The sequence below is a fragment of the Salvelinus alpinus genome, chromosome 18 (assembly GCF_045679555.1).
Source record: "Salvelinus alpinus chromosome 18, SLU_Salpinus.1, whole genome shotgun sequence".
Classification (NCBI taxonomy): domain Eukaryota; kingdom Metazoa; phylum Chordata; class Actinopteri; order Salmoniformes; family Salmonidae; genus Salvelinus; species Salvelinus alpinus.
In genome coordinates, this window is record NC_092103.1 from 45,313,384 (window position 1) to 45,340,989 (window position 27,606).

The window sequence follows — 27,606 nt, forward strand, 5'->3', positions numbered from 1 at the left end:
CAGAAAGCACCTGTCAACTTTACCTTCCCGGCTGTGTTCCCAAACGTCTTCTGCCGCCCACCCAATGAGATTCTAGAGCAGGAAATGAGGATGCAACAGGATCCCTCCATTACGAAGCCTGAAGACCCACTTATGGATGACCAGGAGTTCAAGAGTGACGCTTACCAACGACCATACCAATATCTGACACGATCTCATAATCACATCAACTTGGACAGTTTTATGTACAGTGGAGTTGAAGGGAGCCATGTCAAATGTCTCCAGTTGCTCCTTCTGTACTGTGGAATTAAGGACCCCTCGTGGGCGGAGTTGAGGAATTTCACATGGTTCCTTAACCTTCAGCTGCGAGACTGTGAAACGTCCGTCTTCTGCGATGCCTCTATCACCGGGGACACTCTTCAGGGATTCAAGAACTTTGTGGTGGACTTCATGATTCTGATGGCCAAAGATTTCGCTACTCCTTCACTCAGCATCTCTGACCAGAGCCCTGGGAAACAGCAGATAACCGGAATACGAGAGGAAGACTTGGCACCCTTCCGGATCAGAAAGAGATGGGAGTCAGAACCACATCCTTACATCTTCTTCAATGATGACCACATGTCAATGACCTTCATCGGCTTTCACCTTCGGCCCAATAAAGAAAACTGGGTAGACGCCATTGATCCATCCACAGGGAGTGTGATCAAAAGAAACATCATGACCAAAAAACTGTTTGACGGCCTGACGCTACAGAGAGTCCCTTTCAACATTGATTTCGATGAACTGTCGAGACAGGATAAAATCGAATGTATTTGCAATGTTATGGGAATCCAGCAGCATCTTGATCCTGATGAAACATATGAGCTTACGACTGACAATATATTGAAGATGCTGGCAATTCTCATGCGGTTCAGGTGCAGCATCCCTGTTGTGATCATGGGGGAGACGGGGTGTGGGAAAACGAGGCTCATCAACTTCCTCTGTGAACTACAGAAGAGAGCCGTGACCACTCAGAATATGAAGCTAGTCAAAGTGCACGGAGGAACTAGCTCAGACATGATCTACACCAATGTCAGAGAGGCGGAAGCCATTGCTCATCACAACAAACAAAGCTACGGCTTTGATTCTGTTCTCTTCTTTGATGAAGCCAACACAACAGACGCCCTCAGCAGTATTAAGGAGGTCATATGTGATCATACTGTAGAAGGAGAACCTTTGCGATCCCAATGTGGCTTGCAAATCATTGCTGCATGCAACCCTTACAGAAAACACACAGATGAGATGATTCACAGATTGGAGTCAGCTGGCCTAGGATACAGAGTCCGAGCTGAAGAGACAGATGAAAAGCTGGGGTCCATCCCTCTCCGCCAGTTGGTGTACCGAGTCCAGGCCTTGCCCCCGAGCATGATCCCTCTGGTGTGGGACTTCGGACAGCTCAATGATCACACTGAAAATATGTACATCAAGAAAATTGTCAAGAGGGTGGTTCAGACCAACACGATCAATGTGACATACGCAAGTTGGATCACGAATGTGCTGTCGGCTTCACAGAGGTACATGCGGAAAAGGAAAGATGAATGTAGCTTTGTAAGTCTCAGGGATGTGGAGCGTTGCATGCAAGCTTTTGTCTGGTTTTACAAAAACCATAAGATGCTACTTGCTGATCTGTGGGAGTTTGAGAGAAATCAAAATGCGGAGAGGCGTGAACAAATCCGAAGAGATCCAGTCTTGTGGTCTCTGGTGATGGCAGTGGGCGTGTGTTACCACGCCTGCTTGGAAAACAAAGAAGAGTACAGACAAACTATCTGCAAGTATCTCACTGGAATATACACCCCATTGAAGGTGATGCAGGAAATCTCACTCATGCAGGATCTTTTCCTGAGTGGAGTGCCGCTGGGGGAAACAATTGCACGAAACAATGCTCTGAAAGAGAACGTCTTCATGATTGTCATCTGCATTGAGCTAAGAATCCCTCTCTTCTTGGTAGGGAAACCTGGGAGTTCTAAATCGCTGTCTAAAACCTTGGTGGCAGACGCCATGCAGGGTCAAGCTGCACACTCTGACCTCTACAAAAGGCTGAAGCAGATTCACCTGGTGTCCTTCCAGTGCAGCCCTCACTCCACACCAGCGGGCATCATCAACACGTTCAAGCAATGTGCTCGTTTCCAGGAGGGAAAGAACCTGAAGGAGTACATATCTGTGGTGGTGCTGGATGAAATTGGATTGGCTGAGGACTCCCCCAAAATGCCCCTGAAAACCCTCCATCCTCTGCTAGAAGAGGGATGCATTGATGATGAGCCATTACCACACAAGAAGGTTGGATTCATTGCCATTTCCAACTGGGCTTTGGACCCCGCGAAGATGAACAGAGGGATCTTTGTTTCACGCGGTGACCCTGACGAGAAGGAGCTGATTGAGAGTGCGAAAGGCATATGCTCGTCTGACACAATGATTTTGGAGAAAGTCAGAGATTTCTTTCAACCCTTTGCCAGGGCCTTCCTGAACATCAGTCCAGAAAAAGGCAAAGGTTTCTTTGGTTTGCGTGACTACTACAGCTTAATCAAGATGCTTTTCGCAATTACCAAGGCCTCAGAGCAGATCCCTAGTGCAGAGAAGATTGTGGAGGCGGTACTGAGGAACTTCAGTGGAAGAGATGATGTGGACGCGGTCACAGTCTTCACCGAAACACTTAAGATCAATCCAAATCTGGAGAGGATCAGTGCCATTGAGCTTGTGAGACAAAACCTCTCAGCTCAGGAGGAAGACTGCCGCTATTTGCTGCTACTGACCAAAAACTACGCCGCTTTACAGATCCTCCAGCAGACCTTTTTCTCAGAGAGCTGCCAGCCTGAGATTATCTTTGGGTCCAGCTTCCCCAAGGACCAAGAGTACACCCAGATCTGCCGCAACATCAACCGAATCAAGATCTGCATGGAAACCGGTCGAACCGTCGTGCTCTTGAACTTGCAGAACCTCTACGAAAGTCTCTACGATGCTCTCAACCAATACTACGTCTGCTTAGGGGGACAAAAGTACGTTGACCTGGGACTGGGAACACATCGTGTCAAATGCAGAGTTCACAAAGACTTCAGGCTCATTGTCATTGAGGATAAAGAAGTGGTCTACAACCAGTTTCCAATCCCTCTCATCAACAGGCTTGAGAAACATTACCTGGATATCCATACTGTCCTCAGTAAAGAACAAAGGGAAATTGTTGCGGACTTGGAGAGATGGGTTGGGCAGTTTGTAGATCTTCAACAAAGCTCACCTGCACCACAGACCTACAAGTACCAACCTCCTGATGTTTTCATTGGCTTCCATGCGGACACGTGTGCCTCGGTGGTTCGTCAAGTGACAGAGAAACAGAGGGGAGACATGGACATCCCAGACCAACAAAGAAGAGTACTAGATGAGGCCAAACTCATCCTGGTGAACTGTGCCACTCCAGACTCTGTGGCTCGGCTGGACTGCACAGGACTCTCTAAAGTGGAGATCGACCATCTGACCAGGTTCTACTATGAAGAGAGAAAGCACAGCTCTTTGGCTGACTTTGTCTGTCACACACAACAGGTGGAGCAGAGCCCTTCCTGCTTCATAGAGGTAATTTAGTCGTAGTTGAATTCGAACAGTACATTTTACTTCTTATTTCTCCACCCCTTAATTTTATATCTTAACTTCCCCAGGTGACGACATTTTCCAGACTGTTGACAGAATCGGATATTGGACCGCTGAAGGAGGTGGTGCATAATGTAGAGCTCCTGTCACTACAGCAGTTTGACACAGAGCTCTCTTTCCGCAAGAAGATCAGGTTGACTTATTTTCAATGTTTTAGGTCTGTAAATCCTATATTTAGTGTTGGTTTTTTTCTCTAGTTAACATAGTTGTTTTTCCCCACCTAGGGAGTTTCTGACACCTGGAGATGCATCTAGCAACAAACTCCTCATTATTCAGTCAGATTTGGATGAAGCATCCCACAATGCAAGTGTCATTGCATCTGCAAAGTAAAGTCAATATAGTTTCATAAATATCTGCAAATAAATGAAAACTAGGGTCGATCTAATTTCATAAATATCTGTAAACTAAATGAGATACTGTCTGAGAAAATGTTTCGTTGTTTTCAGGTACTCTGCCATTAATGAAATCAACAAATCAAAACATGAGGAGATTGAAGGCAAGGTGTTTGTCTACTTCATCACCAAACTGTTAAGATTGGACAGCGGCACTTCCTTTGTTGGATTTCATGGAGGTGAGATGATCTTATCAATACCGTTTTAAAGCCTGTTGTGATAAAAAAAAATGCAATTTATAACATGGAATCAGAAAGTGTCAATAAAAGTCTATTGGTCATTTTCTACCAATAGGCCCCTGGAGGTCCGTTCACATTGATGACCTCAGAAGATCCAAAGATATTGTGTCAGATATCAGAGTCTTGCGGAACCTTGCCATCTGTCAACTGTTTGAGGAAAAGCAGGATCAGCCTCAAGGTAAAAAATAAAAAATAAAAAAAGAAGCTGTGTGTGATTATGTAAATGACCTGCTATGAAAATCCTTCTGACACTGAGTGTATGAGATTATTGTGGATAGTCAGATTAATATAATAGTTTGTCTATCCTGTTTAGATGGATACATCTGAAATCAGGCTACCTGATGACACTGATAAATGCAGAAAATCGTCAATCAAAATAAACGTTCTACCTCAGCGACTGTTATTCTTTGGGAAGCATATTTTATTCTGAGTTCGGACATGAAGTTTATATATGAAAACTACTTCTAAGACATACATTTTGTTGTTTCCGAGAACACACCACTCGCGCTATAGAGGGAGGCTCTCGGCTGGTGCTAGCACATGCGCAGATCAAATGCACCGCTGGAATGCAGATTTAAGGTGTTAATATGTCCTAATAGTTCTAAAGATTGCTCAGAAAACCAGGGCTTTTAATCAGCGTATGTTTACTTCGATTTTGACCTTTCACCGATTTTAAGATAAGCAGAGTTAAGGTTGTTCACATGACTGTTGCGTAATCTACCTACTGCCAATAGCAGTTTAATATCAAATGATTGGTGTGCATGTAAATGTACTCATTGACTCCTAAGGTGATGACCTGTTGCACCCTCTATACCAGGCTCAGATAATAACCATATTATGCTGGTCATCGCTGATCGTCTTGAATGTGTTGAATAACGATAAGGCCTTAATGGCCACACGTACTCTTTTTAAATGTATTTTCTCCCCAATTTCGTGGAATCCAATTGGTAGTTTACAGTCTTGTCCCATCGCTGCAACTCCCGTACGGACTCGGGAGAGGCGAAGGTCGAGAGCCGGGCGTCCTTCCGAAACACAACCCAGCCAGGCCGCACTGCTTCTTGACACAATGCCCGCTTAACCCGGAAGCCATCTGCACCAATGTGTCGGAGGAAACACCGTACACCTGGCGACCGTGTCAGTGTACATTCCGCCCGGCCTGCCACAGGAGTCGCTAGTGCACGATGGGATAAGAACATACCTGCTGGCCAAACCCTCCCCTAACCCGTGACGACACTGGGCCAATTGTGCGCCGCCCCATGGGTCTCCCAGTCTTGGCCGGCTGCGACAGAGCCTGGACTCGAACCAGGATCTCTAGCTAGCACTGCGATGCAGTCCTTTAGACCACTGCTCCACTCAGGAGGCCCAAGGCCACATGTACTCTTAAATCTCCACCCAGCACAGCCGGACGAGGACTGCCCCCACCCCCTCGGAGCCTGGTTCCTCTCTAGGTTTCTCTCTTAGGTTCCTGCCTTCTAGGGAGTTTTTCCTAGCCACTGTGCTTCTGCATCTGCATTGCTTGCTCTTTAGGGTTTTAGGCTGGGTATCTGGATAAGCACTTTGTGCTTTACAACTGTTGATGTAAAAAGGACTTCATAAAATAGATGTGATTGATGGAAATGCAGAGCGAAGTAGACAAAGTATAATTTCATGATCTCATCCCATGTCAGGAAGTACTAACTGAAATCTGTAAAACACTTCCCCTAAAAAAAAGTTTGTTTGACTTACAATTACAAAAACGTTCTTACATTTTGGGCAGGTTTGGATGACATATATACTGGGACAGATAAACATGACATGGAATGTGAAGGCCAAACCGTGAGTAATATCCAAATTCATCTGCAATTTGATCGACTGATCACGCACAAATATATTTAGTTTTTTTTTTTTTTAGCATTTTCATTTTCCTTGGGCTCTCTCTACCTTCCGCAGGGCTGGAAGGATGTCCTGGACACCACACTGTTGCTGCGTAGCTGTGTGCAGAGCGCCGTGGGCATGCTCAGAGACGAGATGGAGGGTGGGTTCCGTAACACCAGGAGAGTGGAGATCCTGCTGACTCTCCTGACCGACAACGAAGAAAAACAAGGTAGTAGAGCTGAGTAACAGTTATTCCGTTTAAAAAAAAAAAAAAAATAGTAATGCTATCCGTTCACATTTAATCCGACTGTTTCTAATTCACGTTTAAGGAACAGCTGGATTTCTGAGCATTCTTAAGAGACGTCTCCACTCCTTACTGGAAACTCGGGAAAAAAACACTAACTTAACAAAAAACTGGGTCATTAGTGAAGCGTCCAACATTGATGCCTTGCATGAGGGAGGGACATTTAGGTGAGTGAGCACTCTTCACCAATGAATTGAGAGACAAACCCTATCCATATGCTTGTGAAAGATGTCGAAATATTGACAGAATTTTTTTTTTTTTATCTAGATTTCAATAACACAATGTAGCTGTTTTACTCAGTGCCTTACTAAGCTAGTTTTGTGCTTTATTAACAGACAAACCCTATGGAAACGAGTTCAGACGGTGGTCATTCCACTTTTGGCACAGCTGGTCTCAGTCATTGACCGTGACGGTAATCTAGACCTCCTGCTGGACACCAACTCTGAAGAGCCAATTCAAACGTTGTGGTTAGACATCTTTGGGGACGATAAACTACTTGATGTTCCCTTTCCCTATTCCAGTTCCATGTTCCCTTTCCCTATTCCAGTGTGGACAACAAGTAAGTGGCCTCAGTGACGAGGAGCATTGTCTTCTGTATGGTCTTATTCATTGTGAAAATGTAACATGTTTTCTTTTTAATATATTTTTTTAATTGGACGATATATTAATCACGTACAGTTGTATGGTCTTCGTCTCGGCACCCAGAACCAAATCTTGTGAGAGCCTGCCTCTGCTACTTAGAAATGTTTATTTCGCTTATTCTAGATCTTCTATGCAGTATATTGGCTATTGACATTTGTTTACTCACCATGGCTGGTCTATAACCTAAATTAAAGGACAAGTTAGCTTTCTTTTCTTTCTTTTTTACCAAGTGTCACTTAGTTTTGAGAAACTTTGAGAAACTTAACCCACCAGCGATAGACTTCCTCAGGTTTATTTTGCAGTTTGGATAAAACATGAACAAAGGCTCCAGAAACACAGAAATACGTCCTTTTTAGAAACATCAAAGCTCTCAGTATCGTGACGCAGGTCTTTTAAACGTTGTATACATTAAATTGTGTCATTCCTAACTTTATCCGCATCGTTATATTCCATTTTGTTTTCCGTGTTTGAGCCATACACATGCCTTCTCGTTCCCATTGAGGTGATGGTAATTTGAGGTGATGGTAATATGGAAAATGTTGAATTGGAATTTGGTTTACTTTCTGAATTTAAATGGAATTGGAATCCCAACTCTCTGGAATGCATTAGCCTGGGTTCTATTCCTGCTATGTCTGAAACAGAATCAGACTGGCACCAAGGCTAGACGTCTCAGTGCCCCATTCTTAGGGTTCTTAATATCCAGAAATATTTAAGCGATTCCAAGAGTTGATTTCTGGATTTGGAAATCGATTCCAAGAGTTGATTCCTGGATTTGGAAATCGATTCCAAGAGTTGATTCCTGGATTTGGAAATCGATTCCAAGAGTTGATTCCTGGATTTGGAAATCGATTCCAAGAGTTGATTTCTGGATTTGGAAATCGATTCCAAGAGTTGATTTCTGGATTTGGAAATCGATTCCAAGAGTTGATTTCTGGATTTGGAAATCGATTCCAAGAGTTGATTTCTGGATTTGGAAATCGATTCCAAGAGTTGATTTCTGGATTTGGAAATCGATTCCAAGAGTTGATTTCTGGATTTGGAAATCGATTCCAAGAGTTGATTTCTGGATTTGGAAATCGATTCCAAGAGTTGATTTCTGGATTTGGAAATCGATTCCAAGAGTTGATTTCTGGATTTGGAAATCGATTCCAAGAGTTGATTTCTGGATTTGGAAATCGATTCCAAGAGTTGATTCCTGGATTTGGAAATCGATTCCAAGAGTTGATTCCATAGCAAAAGTGGTACAAAACACGTTCACACAAGTATAATAATATGTATTTGCTATTTATAGCTATTTAAAGCAATTTTAGAATGGAAAATATACATTTTTTACCTGAACCATGTGCCATTATCAAAATTGCACAAAACCAACAAAAAATAATAATACTCACAAAACCTGAAATTTGATGGAAAGTACCATTTTTAAAGTGGCAGGAATCGATTCTTGAAAAATAATCGATTCTTCATGAAGGAATCTATTCTGATTCCCACTACTGATAGGAATTGGGAATCGACAATTTTCTGGGGGAAATGACTCCCCTGCATTACATTTTTTTTAAATGTAATTCCATTGTAAATCAAACTCCCCTTGTCCCAGTGCTACGTCCAAGACCTTCCTGGTCCAGAATAACATCCCAATAGACAAGAATATCAGCTGCATCATGCCCTTCAGCTGGAGGATCAAGGACTACCTGAATGAGCTCTGGATTTATGCTCTTCAACATGAAGGTAGTAGCTTATCAGAACACATCTGCGGGGGGGGGGGGGGGGGGTCGTCGTCGTCATAGTGTAACCTATGCATTGCACTGTTAACAATTTCATTTTTGTTTCCCTAATTGTTTGACAGGCCAAAGTCAGAGGCAGTTGGAGGAGTTTTTTGGGAAGACTCCTCTGGGCCGCTACATTGCGATAGCGGACAATGAGATCCAGACAGAGCTTTTCCACAGATACCTGCAGGATTTCATTACCATGACCATGAATGTGACTTGTGAAGAGGACCTACAGGTTGGATTTCTCTTTGCACTTTCGCCATGATTCAGTGTTTCCCCTATGATTATTTTCAGCAGCGGTGGCAAAGTTAGCATAGAGCGAGGGGGTGGGACATTTTACAGTTTCTGCAATTCTACCAATTTTGTTATTGCTTATGCCGTGTTCTTATGCTATTTAAGTGACTCAAAAAATTATAACAAAATGAGTGGGGGCCCTGTGCATCTACTCATTCAATGATTTTTCTTTATTTTTACTATTTTCTACATTGTAGAATAATAGTGAAGACATTGAAACTATGAAATAACGCATATGGAATCATGTAGTAACCAAAAGAAAAGTGTTAAACAAATCAAAATATGTTTTATATTTGAGAATCTTCAAAGTAGCCATCCTTTGCCTTGATGACAGCTTTGCACATGCTTGGCATTCTCTCAACCAGCTTCACCTGGAATGCTTTTCCAACAGTCTTGAAGGAGTTCCCACATATGCGGAGAACTTGTTGGGTGCTTTTCATTCACTCTGCGGTACACCTCATCCCAAACCATCTCAATTTGGTTGAGGTCCGGTGAATGTGGAGGCCAGGTCATCTGATGCAGCACTCCATCACTCTCCTTCTTGGTCAAATAGCCCTTACACAGCCTGGAGGTGTGTTTTGGGTCATTGTCCTGTTGAAAAACAAATGATAGTCCCACTAAGCACAAACCAGATGGGATGGCGTAAGACTGCAGAATGCTGTGGTAGCCATGCTGGTTAAGTGTGCCTTGAATTCTAAATAAATCACAGACGGTGTCATCAGAAAAGCACCATCACACCACCACCTCCGTACTTGACGGTGTGAACCACACATGCAGAGATCATCCATTCACCTACTATGCGTCTCACAAAGACACAGCGGTTGGAACCAAAAATCTCAATTTTGGACCGGTCTAATGTCCATTGCTCGTGTTTCTTGGCCCAAGCAAGTAACTTCTTCTTATTGGTGTCCTTTAGTAGTGGTTTCTTTGCAGCAATTTGACCATGAAGGCCTGATTCACACAGTCTCCTTTGAACAGTTGATGTTGAGATGTGTCTGTTACTTGAACTCTGAAGCATTTATTTGGGCTGCAATCTGAGGCTGATAACTCGAATGAACTTATCCTCTGCAGCAGAAGTAACTCTGGGTCTTCCTTTCCTGTGCCGGTCCTCATGAGAGCCAGTTTCATTATGGCGCTTGATGGTTTTTGCGGCTGTACTTGAAGTTATTGACCTTCATGTCTTAAAGTAATGATGGACTGTAATTTCTCTTTGCTCATTTGAGCTGTTCTTGCCATAATATGGACTTGGTCTTTTACCAAATAGGGGCTATCTTCTGTATTCCACCCCTACCTTGTCACAACACACCTGATTGGCTAAAACGCATTAAGAAATTCCACAAATTAACTTTGAACAAGGCACACCTGTTAATTGAAATGCATTCCAGGTGACTACGTCATGAAGCTGGTTGAGAGAATGCCAAGAGTGTGCAAAGCTGTCATCAAGGCAAAGGGTGGCTACTTTGAAGAATCTCAAATATAAAATATATTTTGATTTGTTTACCCCTTTTTTTGGTTACTACATGATTCCATATGTGTTATTTCATACTTTTGATGTCTTCACTATTATTCTACAATGTAGAAAATTGTAAAACAAAAACAACAAAAAAACACTGGAATGAGGAGTTGTGTCCAAACTTTTGACTGGTACTGTATATCTATAATTTTTTCAAAGCTCATTCCAGGTTGTCAGAGGGATGTGTAATATCTTGAGGTGTGTGTGTGTGTGTGTGTGTGTGTGTGTGTGTGTGTGTGTGTGTGTGTGTGTGTGTGTGTGTGTGTGTGTGTGTGTGTGTGTGTGTGTGTGCGCGTACGCAACCATGCAGCTCCTTTGTGGCGCCTTGACCTGTTGTGTGAACGAGCTGCGACTAGGTCATGATGCTATGTGTACGGAGGTGGCCTCTCTGCCTTGGGTCCATGCTGCCTACAACCAGTTTAAGAACCGCCTACAGAACCTGTCCAGAATGATCAGCATCCCCCGAGTGGGTCAGGGCCTCCTGGCAAACACACACATCAGAGAGGGGATGGAGCTGGTGAGTATATACTAGGCTACTACATTCTCATGTAAAGGGAAAAAAAGCCCCAATTGATATTAATGCAAGTACGGTGAAAGTAAGGGGGGGGAGGGGGAAAGACTGTTTCTTTGCTTAGCCAACTCTTATTGTTAACGGTCACTGTTTGCATAAAGGACGTCAATAGTTGCTCAAATAATGTACATGATGCTGTGAGTTTATACAAGTATATCTAAAGGGTGTTTTTTCAGCATTATCCTCTATCCCTCACTATCTAAAGGGTTTTTCCAGCATTATCCTCTATCACTCATTATATCTAAAGGGTGTTTTTCAGCATTATCATCTATCCCTCACTATCTAAAGGTTGTTTGGCATTATCCTCTATCCCTCACTCTATCTAAAGGGTGGTTTACAGGATTATCCTCTATCCCTCACTCTATCTAAAGGGTGTTTTTCAGCATTATCCTCTATCCCTCACTCTATCTAAAGAGTGTTTTTCAGAATTATCCTCTATCAGTCGCTATATCTAAAGGGTGTTTTTCAGCATTATCCTCTATCCCTCACTCTATCTAAAGGGTGTTTTTCAGCATTATCCTCTATTCCTCACTGCTCGCCAGGTCCTGGACGTGTATGCAGCCTTGGCCTGTGTGGAACACCTGGAGCCCCAGGCTCTGGACACAGATGCCCAGCGGCTACACTGGCTCAGGCAGGTCAAGAGACTCCAGGTACCCATAGAGCTGGTCTGCTCTGAGGAGAGTCGTAGACACTATGGGGAGAGAAGCAAGGCCATGGTTTGCAGAGTCCAGTGAGTTCAACGGGATTAGAATAAGAATTAATAATTGTCCATCCGAAGATGTAAATTTCGGCATCCTTAGGCATCGCCTTACATAAATGACACAAACAACACATCATACCCGTTGTTACACGTTACAAACAGGATGGACGGCGAGGATGACACGCCAGACCTACTATACATTTGAAATACAATATTTATATTATTTAATATATTTATATTTAATCCCATAGGACGTTATGCTTTACACAAACATGTAAACCTGCCTTCTATTGCATTTACACTATCGAGCTAAGTAACTGTTAACTACTGTTCTGTACATGAATATATATATAGGTAACTGTTAACTACTGTTCTGTACATGAATATATATATAGGTAACTGTTAACTACTGTTCTGTACATGAATATATAGGTAACTGTCAACTACTGTTCTGTACATGAATATATAGGAAACTGTTAACTCTTGTTACATATATGGAAAAAGTCCCATTCCAGTACATGTACATACGATTCCTTAGTTGCTGCTACTACATGAGTGGTTGTTTTCTGGTTCCTGTAGGAGCAGATGGAATCGTATCTTTGTCCTGTCTCTATTTGTGGAGCACTTGTTGCTGGGCGTCGAGAAAGTGGACAAGAGGCTGAAGCCTTTCGTTTTGGCATCCGTACGACGGTTGTGCAACGTGAGATTCATCTTATCATCCTCTCTGTTATATTTAATATAATGTAGAGAAATTGCATAACATTAAAAAATATATATATATATTTTTAACTCTTTTTTTAATTAATCAAGGTACTGGAGAGGGATGCAGACGTTAAAATGAAGCAGGCGTTTGAGGAAGTGCTCAATATACTTAAGGCCTGCAGAGAAGAAGCAGTTGAAAACAGATGGTGGGGAAACTCATGTTTATATTTAAATCGTTAAGGTTACGTTTCAGCTTGTCAAATACTGTTTGATTTTACCACTGACAATTCTAAATGTAATTACCATAATGCCAATTATCACTCTAATATCCATGCAAACCACTGTGTGCTAGCGTCAGAGAAGCTTGAAAGTCAATGATTAATCAACCAGTCAGATGACTTCCTGTGTGTACTGTACAAGGTAGATTTAGACAGAAGTCTACGGGAGAGTGGAATGTTCTTAGTACATCTTAGTAATCGCGTGTTGAATCAATTCAATTGATTTTCAAGATTCTCTGTCGCTATTGGCAACACAGATATATATTGATAATGGGTGAGGGGCTATTGGTGACATCAGTAAGGTCATTCAGAATTGAAGTACCAATTCAAAACATTTTAAATGTCACTCTTCACACAACACGTACTTTCGGTTTATCCTGAAGTGAAATGGAAATTTGGACAACCCTGTCTTTTCATTGTTTTATTGTGCAGGAATGCCAAGCGGTTCAAGAAGAAGTGCAGTGCTTTCTTCATTGACCTGGTCTCTACGGTGTGCTTCAAGGACAACTCTCCGCCCTGTACGGCCATCATCCTCCACCTGTTGTCCTTCCTCACAGTGGAGGCTCAATCTAGTCCTATCATCAGAGGTACCCTCCTTCCAGCTGACGGATTGTCCCAGGCAAAAACAAGCCCCCTAAATTCTATGTGTTTTCGGATCTGAAAGAATGGGATAAGTGTAAACAATATGGCAAAAGTTCCACAAATTCCATCAGATCTTCAAACCCAGAAGGCCAATGGGGCTTTGTTTTTGGACAGGCCATTGTGTCCCTTCAGTGTTTGCAAATCTGATGTTTGTGTGTGTTTTTGTTTCCCTCTTGGCCAGGACATCGACAGATTCAGAGGCGCTCTCGCTTTGATCAGTCTGTGGACAACATCCAGTGGTTCATTGGATCGGTTTGGTTGTTATTCATCAAACTGCTTCACCTACTCTTCCACCTGCTGAACTTACTCATGGTGGAGGCTCAGTCTGCCCTCAATATCAGAGGTACCCTCCTGCTGTCTGACAGCTTGTATCAGCATGATATAGAAATGTGAGTTTTTGTATTTCTTACAACCGTTTTCTTTACCAGGACCTTTTCACAGACCAACCAAAGCAATCTCTCCCTTTGGTGTTGATGTGGACAATAGTCCAGTGGTTTGGTCAGTAGTGCTGAAACTCCTGCTCAAGTACAGGTAAGGTGCTGGTTGTCTACTCTTTATATCGTGGGGTTAAAAGTTTATCAAGATATCCGCCAAAAAAAAATGTTTTATTGAATTGTTTTTGTATGTTTTTTTCTTGGAAGCTTTGATGATGTCAAAGGCCACCTGCAGCAGCATCTGACACAAGTTGAGAAGAGTGATATCTTGGAGGAATCAAGAAAAACGGAACTTTATTCCTTATACATAAACTGCATGGAGGTATGAACACAATTTCACATTTAACTTTGCAATAGAAGTCAGCATTTATCTAATTGTGAATGTGAAGATTATTATGCACTGTTGATTAAAATGTTAGAGCCATTGATTAGGACACATGTTCCCAAACAGTGGATCGTGGGAACAACTGTTAAAAATCACTTTAAAAGGGGGCTGTACAGCAGTCTAATTTCTATATCAAATCATTCAGGGTAACAATGAGGTTACTTACAATAATTGTTATCAATTCAAAATGAGCAAAAAATAAACCACAATATAATTTTGGGGCAAATCATAATTTCTCAATTAAGCATTTTTCCAGGATGCTTGGGCATAATTGAATTATGGCATAATACACATCAGCTAATTATGAATTGCGTTCTGCGAATAGGAAAGTCAATAAAACAAACTACATAAAACATCTGGAGGAGCAATTCAATGTTAAACGTGACATTTCAGTGTAACGGTAGTTGGAAGGAGAGGAGCAAGGTGCAGCGTGGTATGTGTCCATATTTCTTTAATGAACACTGAAATAACAAAAATAATAAAGAGAACGACCGAAACAGTTCTGGCTGGTGCAGACACACAACACAGAAAACAACTACCCACAAACACAGGTGGGAAAAGGCTACCTAAGTATGGTTCTCAATCAGAGACAACGATTGACAGCTGCCTCTGATTGGGAACCATACCAGGCCAAACACACAAAAGGACAACATAGAACAAAACATAGAATACCCACCCCAACTCACGCCCCGACCAAACCAAAATAGAGACATAAACAAGGAACTAAGGTCAGGGCGTGACATTCAGGTCATCTGCGTTGTTTAAATACGGTCATAAATAAATAATACAATATTTTATATAGCGCTTTTCATTACTTTCAGAATCTCAAAGTCACTTTAGAAACCAAACTAATGTAGATATGTGGCAGTTCTTGGGCAATGGTATTCCACAGATTCAGATAATGCATATAAACAAATATGGCTATTTTAATTTAGTCATATTGGTGAGGTTCCTGCAATGTTAAACACTACTTCCGTATTGGATAGATTTGAGACCAATCAGATCTGTATCAGATCTCTGGAAATGAGAAAGTCGTTTTTACAACCACCAAGTCAATCTCTGTGATTGGTCAGGTTATTTACCAAGACCAGATGACGTCAACTGACCCTATGATAAAACCAAGAAGAAAATATACATCCTCAGACTGCTACTGTATGTGTTCCTATAGTATACACTGAATGACAAAACATTAACAACACCTTCCTAACATTGAGCTGCACCCCTTTTTGCCTTCAGAACAGCCTCAGTTCATCGGGGCATGGGCTCTACAAGGTGTTGAAAGCGTTCCACAGGGATGCTGGCCCATGTTGACTCCAATGCTTCCCACAGTTGTGTCAAGTTGGCTGGAGGTCCTTTGGGTGGTGGACCATTCTAGATACACACGGGGAAACTGTTGAGTGTGAAAAACCCAGCAGTGTTGCAATTCTTGACATTCTCAAACCGGTGCGCCTGGTACCTACTACCATAACCGGTTTAAAGGCACTTACATATTTTGTCTTGCCGATTCACTCTCTGAATGGCACACATACACAATCCATGTCTCAATTGTCTCCAGGCTTAAAAATATTTATTTTAACTGTCTCCTCCCCTTCATCTACACTGATTTGAAGTGGATTTAACAAGTGACATCAGGGATCATAGCTATCACCTGTTTTTATATATGTATACTGTATATATAGTATAGTTTAATATAGTACACTATATATACATAAAGGACACCCTTTCAAACAGTTGTGGAAAAAGTACCCAATTGTCATACTTGAGTAAAAGTAAAGATACCTTTTAAAAGAAAATGACTCAAGTAAAACTGAGTCACCTAGTAAAATACTACTTGAGTAAAAGTCTAAAAGTATTTCGTTTTAAATGTACTTAAGTATCAAAAGTAAATGTAATCGCTAAATTATACTTAACTATCAAAAGTATAAATAATTTCAAATTCCTTATATTAAGCAAACGAGACAGCCCAATTTTTTTTTTTTTTGTACATTTACTAATAGCCAGGGGCACACTTCAACACTCAAACATAATTTACAAAACAAAGCATTTGTGCTCATTGAGTCTGCCGGATCAGAGGCATTAGGGATGACCAGGGATGTTCTCTTGATAAGTGTGTGAATTAGACCATTTCTGTCCTGCTAAGCATTCAAAATCTAACTCGTACTTTTAGGTGTCTGGGAAAATGTAAGGAGTAAAAATAACATGTATTTTCATTAGGAATGTAGTGAAGTAAAAGTAAAACTAAAAATGTTGTCAAAAATGTAAATAGTAAAGTACAGATACCCCAAAAAAACAACTTAAGTGGTACTTTAAAGTATTTTTACTTAAGTACTTTACACCACTGCTTTCAAATGAGTGGTTTCGGCTATTACAGCCATTGCTGACAGGTGTATAAAATCGAGCACACAGCCATGCAATCTCCAGAGACAAACATTGGCTGTAGAATGGCCTTAGTGCAGAGCTCAGTGACTTTCAACGTGGCACTGTCATAGGATGCCACCTTTCCAACAAGTCAGTTCGTCAAATTTCTTCCCTGCTAGAGCTGCCCCGGTCAACTGTAAGTGCTGTTATTGTGAAGTGGAAACGTCTAGGAGCAACAATGGCCCTGACCTCAAAGCCCTGACCTCAAACCCATGAAACACCTTTGGGATGAATTGAAACGCAGACTGCGAGCATTTCAATTAGCAGGTGTTCCTTGTTAATTTGTGGAATTTCTTTCCTTCTTAATGCATTTGAGCCAATCAGTTGTGTTATGACAAGGTAGGGATGGTATACAGAAGATAGGCCTATTTGGTAAAAGTCCATATTATGGGAAAAACAACTGCTCAAATAAGCAAAGAGAAATGACAGTCCATAATTATTTTAAGACATGAAGGTCAGTCAATCCTGAACATTTCAAGAACTTTGAAAGTTTCTTCAAGTGCATTCGCAAAAAGTGAAGCCAAGTTAAATGTTATTTGTCTCATGTGCCGAATACAACAGGTGTAGTGACAAGCAGTTGTTGTGACAAGGTAGGGGTGGTATACAGAAGATATATATATATATATATATCTCTATGTAGGACTCCAAGTCAGTCCCCTCTCTATATACAGTATGTACAGTTGAAGTCGGAAGTTTACATACACTTAGGTTGGAGTCATTAAAACTCGTTTTTCAACCACTCCACAAATGTCTTGTTAACAAACTATAGTTTTGGCAAGTCAGTTAGGACATCTACTTTGTGCATGACACAAGTCATTTTTCCAACAATTGTTTACAGACAGATTATTTCACAATTCCAGTGGATCAGAAGTTTACATACACTAAGTTGACTGTGCCTTTAAACAGCTTGGAAAATTCCAGAAAATTATGTCATGGCTTTAAAAGCTTCTGATAGGCTAATTGACATCATTTGAGTCAATTGGAGGTGTACCTGTGGATGTATTTCAAGGCCTACCTTCAAACTCAGTGCCTCTTTGCTTGACATCATAGGAAAATCAAAAGAAATCAGCCAAGACCTCAGAAAAAAAATGTGGACCTCCACAAGTCTGGTTCATCCTTGGGAGCAATTTCCAAATGCCTGAAGGAACCACGTTCATCTGTACAAACAATAGTACGCAAGTATAAACACCATGGGACCACGCAGTCGTCATACCGCTCAGGATGGAGACGCGTTCTGTCTCCTAGAGATGAATGTACTTTGGTGTGAAAATCAATCACAGAACAACAGCAAAGGACCTTGTGAAGATGCTGGAAGAAACGGGTATAAAAGTATCTATATACACAGTAAAACGAGTCTTATATTGACATAACCTGAAAGGCCGCTCAGCAAGGAAGAAGCCACTGCTCCAAAATCGCCATTAAAAAGACAGACTACGGTTTGCAACTACACATGGGGACAAAGATTGTACTTTTTGGAGAAATGTCCTCTGATCTGATGAAACAAAAATAGAACTGTTTGGCCATAATGACCATCGTTATGTTTGGAGGAAAAAGGGGGAGGCTTGCAAGCTTAAGAACACCATCCCAACCGTGAAGGACGGGGGTGGCAGCATCATGTTGTGGGGGTGCTTTGCTGCAGGAGGGACTGGCGCATTTCACAAAATAGATGGCTTCATGAGAGGGAAAATGATGTGGATATATTGAAGCAACATCTCAAGACATCAGTCAAGAAGTTAAAGCTTGGTCGCAAATGGGTCTCCAAATGGACAATGACCACAAGCATACTTCCAAAGTTGTGGCAAAATGGCTTAAGGACAACAAAGGTAAGGTATTGGAGTGGCCATCACAAAGACCTGACCTCAATCCTATAGAAATTTGTGGGCAGATTTGAAAAAGCGTGTGCGAGCAAGGAGGCCCACAAACCTGACTGAGTTACACCACGTCTGTCAGGAGGAATGGGCAAAAATTCACCCAACTTATTGTGGGAAGCTTGTGGAAGGCTACCCAAAACGTTTGACCCAAGTTAAACTATTTGAAGGCAATGCTACCAAATACTAATTGAGTGTATGTACAGTCGTGGCCAAAGGTTTTGAGAATGACACAAATATCAATTTTCACAAAGTCTGCTGCCTCAGTTTGTATGATGGCAATTTGCATATACTCCAGAATGTTATGAAGAGTGATCAGATGAATTGCAATTAATTGCAAAGTCCCTCTTTGCCATGCAAATGAATTGAATCCCCCAAAAACATTTCCACTGCATTTCAGCCCTGCCACAAAAAGACCAGCTGACATCATGTCAGTGATTCTCTCGTTAACACAGGTGTGAGTGTTGACGAGGACAAGGCTGGAGATCACTCTGTCATGCTGATTGAGTTCGAATAACAGACCGGAAGCTTCAAAAGGAGGGTGGTGCTTGGAATCATTGTTCTTCCTCTGTCAAGCATGGTTACCTGCAAGGAAACACGTGCCGTCATCATTGCTTTGCACAAAAAGGGCTTCACAGGCAAGGATATAGCTGCCAGTAAGATTGCACCTAAATCAACCATTTATCGGATCATCAATAACTTCAAGGAGAGCGGTTCAATTGTTGTGAAGAAGGCTTCAGGGCGCCCCAGAAACTCCAGCAAGCGCCAAGATTGTCTCCTAAAGTTGATTCAGCTGCGGCATCGGGGCACCACCAGTACAGAGCTTGCTCAGGAATGGCAGCAGGCAGGTGTGAGTGCATCTGCACGCACAGTGAGGCAAAGACTTTTGGAGGATGGCCTGGTGTCAAGATGGGCAACAAAGAAGCCAATTCTCTCCCGGAAAAAGGGGGACAGACTGATATTCTGCAAAAGGTACAGGGATTGGACTGCTGAGGACTGGAGTCATTTTCTCTGAATCCCCTTTCCGATTGTTTGGGGCATCCGGAAAAAAGCTTGTCCGGAGAAGACAAGGTGAGCACTACCATCAGTCCTGTGTCATGCCAACATTTAAGCATCCTGAGACCATTCATGTGTGGGGTTGCTTCTCAGCCAAGGGAGTAGGTTCACTCACAATTTTGCCTAAGAACACAGCCATGAATAAAGAATGGTACCAACACATCCTCCGAGAGCAACTTCTCCCAACCATCCAGGAACAGTTTGGTGACGAACAATGCCTTTTCCTGCATGATGGAGCACCTTGCCTCAAGCCAAAAGTGATAACTAAGTGGCTCGTAGAACAAAACATCGATATTTTGGGTCCATGGCCAGGAAACTCCCCAAACCTTAATCCCATTGAGAACTTGTGGTCAATCCTCAAGAGGCGGGTGGACAAACAAAAACCCACAAATTCTGACACACTCCAAGCATTGATTATGCAAGAATGGGCTGCCATCAGTCAGGATGTGGCCCAGAAGTTAATTGACAGCATGCCAGGGCAGATTGCAGAGGTCTTGTAAAAGAAGGGTCAACAATGCAAATATTGACTCTTTGCATCAACTTCATGTAATTGTCAATAAAAGCCTTTGACACTTATGAAATGCTTGTAATTATATTTCAGTATTCCATAGTAACATCTGACAAAAATATCTAAAGACACTGAAGCAGTGAACTTTGTGGAAATTAATATTTGTGTCATTCTCAAAACTTTTGGCCACGACTGTAAACGTCTGACCCACTGGGAATGTGATGAAAGAAAATAAAACCTGTAATAAATCATTCTCTACTATTATCTTGATATTTCACATTCTTAAAATAAAGTGGTGATCTTAACTGACCTAAGACAGGGAAATTTTACTAGGATTAAATGTCAGGAATTGTGAAAAACTGAGTTTAAATGTATTTGGCTCAGGTGTATGTAAACTTCCGACTTCAACTGTATTTGGCTAAGGTGTATGTGAACTTCCGACTTCAACTGTAGGTAGTAGAGTAGCCCTTTGATTAGCTGTTCTGGAGTCTTATGGCTTGGGGGTAGAAGCTGTTAAGAAGCCTTTTGGTCCTAGACTTGGTGCTCCTGTACCGCTTGCTGTGCGGTAGCAGAGAGAACAGTCCATGACTCGGGTGGCCGGAGTCTTTTACAATTTTGATTCCTTTTGGGGCATTAATAGATTAATAGAAATGTATACACTTTGGATAAAAGTGTCTGTTAAATTGCGTATATTAACTGAAAATACCATACCCGTCATTGCCCAGGTTTTTTAGCTCATCGAGGGTCTGGAATAACGTCACCCATAGTGCATGGAATATGGAATAACGCATGGAGTAACGTCACCCATAGTGGCATAATCTGATTTATTTTACTGATATCATCTGATATCCCCATTGTTCCTCCAGGACTCCATGCATGAGAAGATGCAGTGTTGCACAACGGTGGAGCAGCAGGAGTGTCTACAGAATGAGAGCGCCTTCCTGAGTGACTTCCTGCGCTCAGGCGCTGCATCTAGACAGATGGCCACTATAGAGTGCTTCCAGCAGGTGGCCAGGATACGCATGTGTCTGGATATGGCTGGGAATCTGTTGGTAGACAAACAACAGTTGGGTGCCACAGGTACTTAATTCAATTTTTGCCCAAAATGATACATGACCATAGCGATTAATAACAAATACTGTGTATATAGTAGTTTTTTTTTTGTAACCAGTTATTCCAAAAGTTATTTATTGTCTCCAGGTTTAATGTCTACACTTGTTTATTAATGTATACATATATTACTGTCTACAGTATCAATTTATTTAAAATATATATTTTACATTCATTTAACTAGGCAAGTCAGTTAATTAAGAACAAATTATTATTTACAATGACGGCCTAGCAACACTGGGTTAACTGCCTTGTTCATGGGGCAGAACGACATATTTTTACCTTGTCAGCTCGGGGATACGATCCAGCAACCTTTCGGTTACTGGCCCAACGCTCTAACCACTAGGCTACCTGCCTCCCCCCTCTAACCACTAGGCTACCTGCCACCTCTACACTCTAACCACTAGGCTACCTGCCTCCTCTACACTCTAACCACTAGGCTACCTGCCACCTCTACACTCTAACCACTAGGCTACCTGCCACCTGCCACCTCTACACTCTAACCACTAGGCTACCTGCCACCTCTACACTCTAACCACTAGGCTACCTGCCACCTCTACACTCTAACCACTAGGCTACCTGCCTCCTCTACACTCTAACCACTAGGCTACCTGCCACCTCTACACTCTAACCACTAGGCTACCTGCCACCTCTACACTCTAGGCTACCTGCCGCCACAATCAATGACATGACCAGCATTCTTTCAGTCATTTCTGCTGCCCATGGTACCTTTTTGTCTCAACCTGCACGAACGTGAACTTATTTTATGATCTGTCCCTTGATGAGCCCTTGTCTACGTGTCACTCATAGATAAAGGTGGCACACAGATAAACGTCTAAAATAACTTAAGTAGAAATTCCTACGGTTTCCATAGATTTACCAAAATGACCTGGTAATTACCTACTTATTTCTAAAATCCTTGGGAATATAGGGTTATGCAACCCTATCTAGATTAAGTAAAAAACGGTCTATACTGTAAGTGCATCTGATGCAATCACATGCTCTACCCAATCTGTGTGAAATTTCACATGACAGAAGGTATTAACAATTTAATCATGAGAGGTTGGCTGGTACTTGGTGATCTATGCAAACAGTGAGGATTTACATCATTGATCTGGTTCATATTGTATTTTCATTCAGGCATTGGGTATCATTGATCTGGTTCATATAGTATTTTCATTCAGGCATTGGGTATCATTGATCTGGTTTATATAGTATTTTCATTCAGGCATTGGGCATCATTGATCTGGTTTATATAGTATTTTCATTCAGGCATTGGGCATCATTGACCTGCTTTATATAGTATTTTCATTCAGGCATTGGGTAAAATGTGCATATATTTTCAAGTAAGTTGCACTTTTTATTTTTTTAAACTTATTATGGTCCAACAGAGAGAGAATTCCTGACCAGCGTGGGAGAACTGTGTCAGCACAGTGGGAATGACTGGTATCGGGTCTACCTGATCCGTAAGATCTGCAACCAGCACGGAGTGGAGTATGTCCAACACTTCCTGACAGTGGCAGATATGCAGTGGCTGTTCCCACACGAGGTCCTGCAGAAGGTACTGGTTTGTATTCAGATGCGCCGTACTACTATGGCTGACCCTGTAAGAGAACACACGTCACCTCACCTCTCCGGTGTATGTGACAATATAAACGATCTACCTATAAGAAGATAAACTTCTACGTGCTTCTACACCTGCATTGCTTGCTGTTTAGGGGTTTTAGGCTGGGTTTCTGTACAGCACTTTGTGACATCAGCTGATGTAAGAAGGGCTATATAAATACATTTGATTTGATTTGATAAACCTTGTATGTAGCACTCAATTCATTTGATTATATAACACATTGTTCATGTGTAATTAACTGATTGCATTTCCAGAAAGCTTTTCCAGGTTTTCTGTGCTTTAAATAAAGGTTAAATACAATATATAAATACAATTTTAAAATGGTGGAGGGGAACTCATCTCATCCACATTCATTTCACTGTCTTTCAGAATCAAGATGGCAGCCAGATTGACCAGTATCTTGTGTGTGGAGGGGACTACAAGACTATCCGAGATGTGGTTGCCAAAGCAATACTGGAGGGCAAAATTAAGGAAATAGATCGTGCTTGTAAGGTATTGAAAGGCTCATAAGAGATAGCAAATTGAAGTCAGTGATTTTACGTGTTTGAATAATTTTTCTATTCTTTTTACAAAGCATAAGCATTATTTATTTGGTCCGGTATGTGTGTAGGGTTCTTCGTGTCCAAAAAATAAGAGGGCAATGTACCTGCTTTTGGCTCTGTTCAGAGAAGTCACCTGTCTCTATAGAGCAGCCAATCCCAACCTTCATCCTAACTCTGAGGTAAGAAGAGCCCATGGAGATAATACTGTAACAAAGTTCATCTCATATACGGCTTGTCTCTACATACAGCATCTTTTAATGTTCCGGTTTATTTCCTAGTTTTGTCAAGCACTGGTGGATTTCATCCAGGCCTCAAAGGTTCTTGCAAGCCAAAATGTGAAGGAATTCGCCCTGGACCTGGTAGCCAACCGGCTGGGTCCCCTGACTGTCCAGACTGGGGCCTCTGGTGCCCAGTGGGTTGTGGTGGAGCTGGCCATCCACTTGTCTGCAGTGCTGCTCTGTGGGAACCAGGGCCTACTGGGACCCCTCCAGCAGCTGGCGCTTTTCCCTGCTAACATGCAGGTGTGCCCCCCCCCCCCGTCTGCACCCTACAGTCAGCAGTGAACCTATTGTTCTTCAGCATAAATCACTCAATTAAATATATGTATTACTTTTAATAACAGAGAGCCTTCATACCCACCATGCCGGAGGATATGCTTGCAGTTGTACGCCAAGCCATTACAGGGATGACGTGGTACAGTAAGTATTGTTTCAGTCAATTAAAAAAATACTTTAAAAAGTAACTTCTATAACTAGAATGCAAAAAGTTATAATGGGTAAATGCCTGTTACAAAATTCAAAAGTCCCAGAGAAACAGAGTAACAAAATGACTATTTTGTTATTCATTAAACCTTTTATGCATTCTAGTTTTTTGTGTGTTTTTTTGTTCCATGAACCCATGAAGAACCCCCCCCCCCCCCCCCTTTATTTTTCCTTGCTAAAAATGATCCGTCATTGTGCTCACTTCTACACCCCACAGATTGTCCGAATGGTCACCCTTGCGCCATTGGTGAGGTATGTAGAATTGTGTTGATTCTGGGTTAAGAAGTGTGGCCTGTCATGACTCTAGTTACATTTCCTTCAATCATGTCCCACCTGCTCTCCTCTCTAACCCCCACCTCAGTGTGGCAGGCCCATGGAGACGAGCCGTTGTGTGGACTGTGGAGCTGAGATCGGAGGGCACAGACACAATCCTGTCACGGGCTTCACTACTGCTCGGATCCGGTAAGTGGGCAATTCTATACGAGATTGGCCCATAGATATTTATGATTTTTTTTTTTTTTTAAATGAAATGAAATCCATAGAAAGGTCCTTTGGAGGAAGGATGATTTTGAAATCTGTATCCAAAATGATTGTTGAAAATGAATTAATTATATATTTTTCCTGGTGATGGCTTGGAATTTGAAAGGTCTAAACTGCCCTATTAAACGTTTCAGCTGTCTTGATATCCTAGCAAGAAACCTTGTTGATACAGTAATGCTCCAAAAAACACATCTGCTCCAAAAGGACTCACTTAGAATAGAGAACCGTTTGTACACACTGGTTGATTTTTCATCAGCCCCAAACAAAACTACACAAATTACACAAGTATATACAAATAAGCAAACAGTATTTATACACAAATAATACATTATTTGATGAAATTGAAAGAAAAAAAATTTAACACTCAAATCTCAGGATATAAAATAATGTGATTTTCTTAAATTAATAATGTCAAAAAAATATATCATAATAACTCATGATCTACAGCTGTCCTTTAAGTGGACCACAACACATGAAATACTTAGGATGCTTAGTAAGTGACAACAAACAACAAATATTTAAAGATAACTTTATCCCATTACTGAACAACATGAAAGCAGATCCAATGAAATGGATCAATCTTCCCATAGATCTTAGTTAGAATAAACCTATTCAGAATGGCATGGCTCCCAAAGTTTTTATATTTGTAGGTAATACCAATTACCCCACCGAAGACATTCTTTAAAGTATACTTGGTCATGACAAACTTTATATGGGCAAATTAATATGAATAGGATATATTTTACACCTAAGTCAGAGGGTGATTTTAACCTTCCAGACTTAAATGCACTAAAGATAATAATAATAATTAATAATGTCAAAAATATATATAATAATAACTCATGATCTACAGCTGTCCTTTAAGTGGACCACAACACATGAATAAACACATGAATAAACCTATTCAGAATGGCATGGCTCCCAAAGTTTTTATATTTGTAGGTAATACCAATTACCCATACAATAAATTACATGGGTGGTAATGGTAATGATAGCAGTTTAATGATGGTAGTGGTGCATTACACCATACATTACATTCGACTATTGACTGTTACCATTTTATTGTTACTATTTTTATATTTAATTTTGTATTATTATTTACTGCCATTCTATATTATTGTTTGTCATTGTTTGTAATTTTATTACAATGTATATTGTATACATTGTTGCTTTGGCAATATTGACACAATGTTTTTCATGCCAATAAAGCAGCTTGAATTTAAAGAGGAACAATGGGTACATATTCAAGATGTGCATGCTCATCCCCAGAATCTTTTTACGTGTCTATTATCAAAAGATAAAGCTAACAACATGAATAACTTCATAGTTAAGAACACTATAACAATATAGAACACTATAACATTATATAACACTATAACAACATAGAACACTAAAACAATATAGAACACTACAACAATATAGAACACTATAACAATATAGAACAATATAACAATATAGAACACTACAACAATATAGAACACTACAACAATATAGAACACTACAACAATATGGAACACTATAACAATATAGAACACTACAACAATATGGAACACTATAACAATATAGAACACTACAACAATATAGAACACTACAACAATATAGAACACTACAACAATATAGAACACTACAACAATATAGAACACTATAACAATATAGAACACTATAACAATATAGAACACTATAACAATATAGAACAATATAACAATATGGAACACTATAACAATATAGAACAATATAACAATATGGAACAATATAACAATATGAAACACTATAACAATATGAAACACTATAACAATATGGAACACTATAACAATATGGAACACTATAACAATATGGAACACTATAACAATATGGAACACTATAACAAAATAGAACACTATAAAACAATATAACAATATAGAACACTATAACACTATAAAACAATATAACAATATAGAACACTATAACACTATAAAACAATATAACAATATAGAACACTATAACAATATAGAACACTACAACAATATGGAAGAAAATGAAAATGTATTCTACAAGAACCAATATCACTCGCTAAAAACAACAGTATGAAACAATCCTTGGATAGCTTTTCATGATTTTGTATTTAAATTGAACCTCTATTTAACTAGGCAAGTAAGTTAAGAACAAATTCTTATTTACAATGATGGCCTACCCTGGACAAACCCGGACGACGCTGAGCCAATTGTGCGCCACCCTATGGGACTCCCAATCACGGCCGGATGTGATACAGCCTGGATTCGAACCAGGATGTCTGTAGTGACGCCACAAGCACTGAGATGCAGTGCCTTAGACTTCTGTTCCACTTGAGCAGCCTAAAACACACTTGCTTCACACTTGCTTCAAGTCCACATGGAAAACTTAAGGTATAGCAACTGTAAATGACTTGGTAAGAGGAAATAAATGTCTTTCCAATAAATAATTCAAAAGCAATTTTAGACTGACCAATGTAGATATTTTCAAATACATGCAACTTACAAGTTTCATATCAAGACATTTCGATTTGAAATCTTTTGGACATCAGAGAAATCTTGAGGGAACCCTATTTGAGTCAAAAAATATATTTTCATATGATCGGTAAAATATAGAAAATCTTGCAGAGAGCCTATCCAACTGACTATCTCTTTAGAAAAAAATATAAACTACTGGAACCAAAACTTAAAAACAACTGATATTGGTACAAGATGGAGGGAATGTTGGAACATAACTAATGAAATTACAGTTATCGAAGATGTACGCTTTATCAAATCAAATTTTATTGGTCACATACACACGGTTAGCAGATGTT

The 27,606-nt window shown here is 40.8% G+C and overlaps 1 protein-coding gene across 1 annotated transcript in view; it reads left to right on the forward strand.

The window, feature by feature from the left end:
• Nucleotides 1-27,606, forward strand: part of LOC139544396 (E3 ubiquitin-protein ligase rnf213-alpha-like) — a 97,074-nt gene that overhangs the window by 38,940 nt on the left and 30,528 nt on the right. The window contains exons 29-55 of the mRNA XM_071351435.1: nt 4-3,579; nt 3,663-3,787; nt 3,879-3,980; nt 4,101-4,225; nt 4,341-4,463; nt 6,042-6,100; nt 6,215-6,368; nt 6,469-6,610; nt 6,779-6,970; nt 8,683-8,813; nt 8,932-9,089; nt 10,972-11,178; nt 11,775-11,962; nt 12,512-12,632; nt 12,743-12,840; nt 13,345-13,499; nt 13,736-13,897; nt 13,983-14,085; nt 14,196-14,310; nt 21,090-21,303; nt 22,725-22,894; nt 23,330-23,452; nt 23,571-23,681; nt 23,781-24,023; nt 24,125-24,200; nt 24,481-24,515; nt 24,625-24,725. Of these exons, the coding sequence (XP_071207536.1) occupies nt 4-3,579; nt 3,663-3,787; nt 3,879-3,980; nt 4,101-4,225; nt 4,341-4,463; nt 6,042-6,100; nt 6,215-6,368; nt 6,469-6,610; nt 6,779-6,970; nt 8,683-8,813; nt 8,932-9,089; nt 10,972-11,178; nt 11,775-11,962; nt 12,512-12,632; nt 12,743-12,840; nt 13,345-13,499; nt 13,736-13,897; nt 13,983-14,085; nt 14,196-14,310; nt 21,090-21,303; nt 22,725-22,894; nt 23,330-23,452; nt 23,571-23,681; nt 23,781-24,023; nt 24,125-24,200; nt 24,481-24,515; nt 24,625-24,725 (7,109 nt within the window). The remainder of the gene's footprint in view (nt 1-3; nt 3,580-3,662; nt 3,788-3,878; nt 3,981-4,100; nt 4,226-4,340; nt 4,464-6,041; nt 6,101-6,214; nt 6,369-6,468; nt 6,611-6,778; nt 6,971-8,682; nt 8,814-8,931; nt 9,090-10,971; nt 11,179-11,774; nt 11,963-12,511; nt 12,633-12,742; nt 12,841-13,344; nt 13,500-13,735; nt 13,898-13,982; nt 14,086-14,195; nt 14,311-21,089; nt 21,304-22,724; nt 22,895-23,329; nt 23,453-23,570; nt 23,682-23,780; nt 24,024-24,124; nt 24,201-24,480; nt 24,516-24,624; nt 24,726-27,606) is intronic.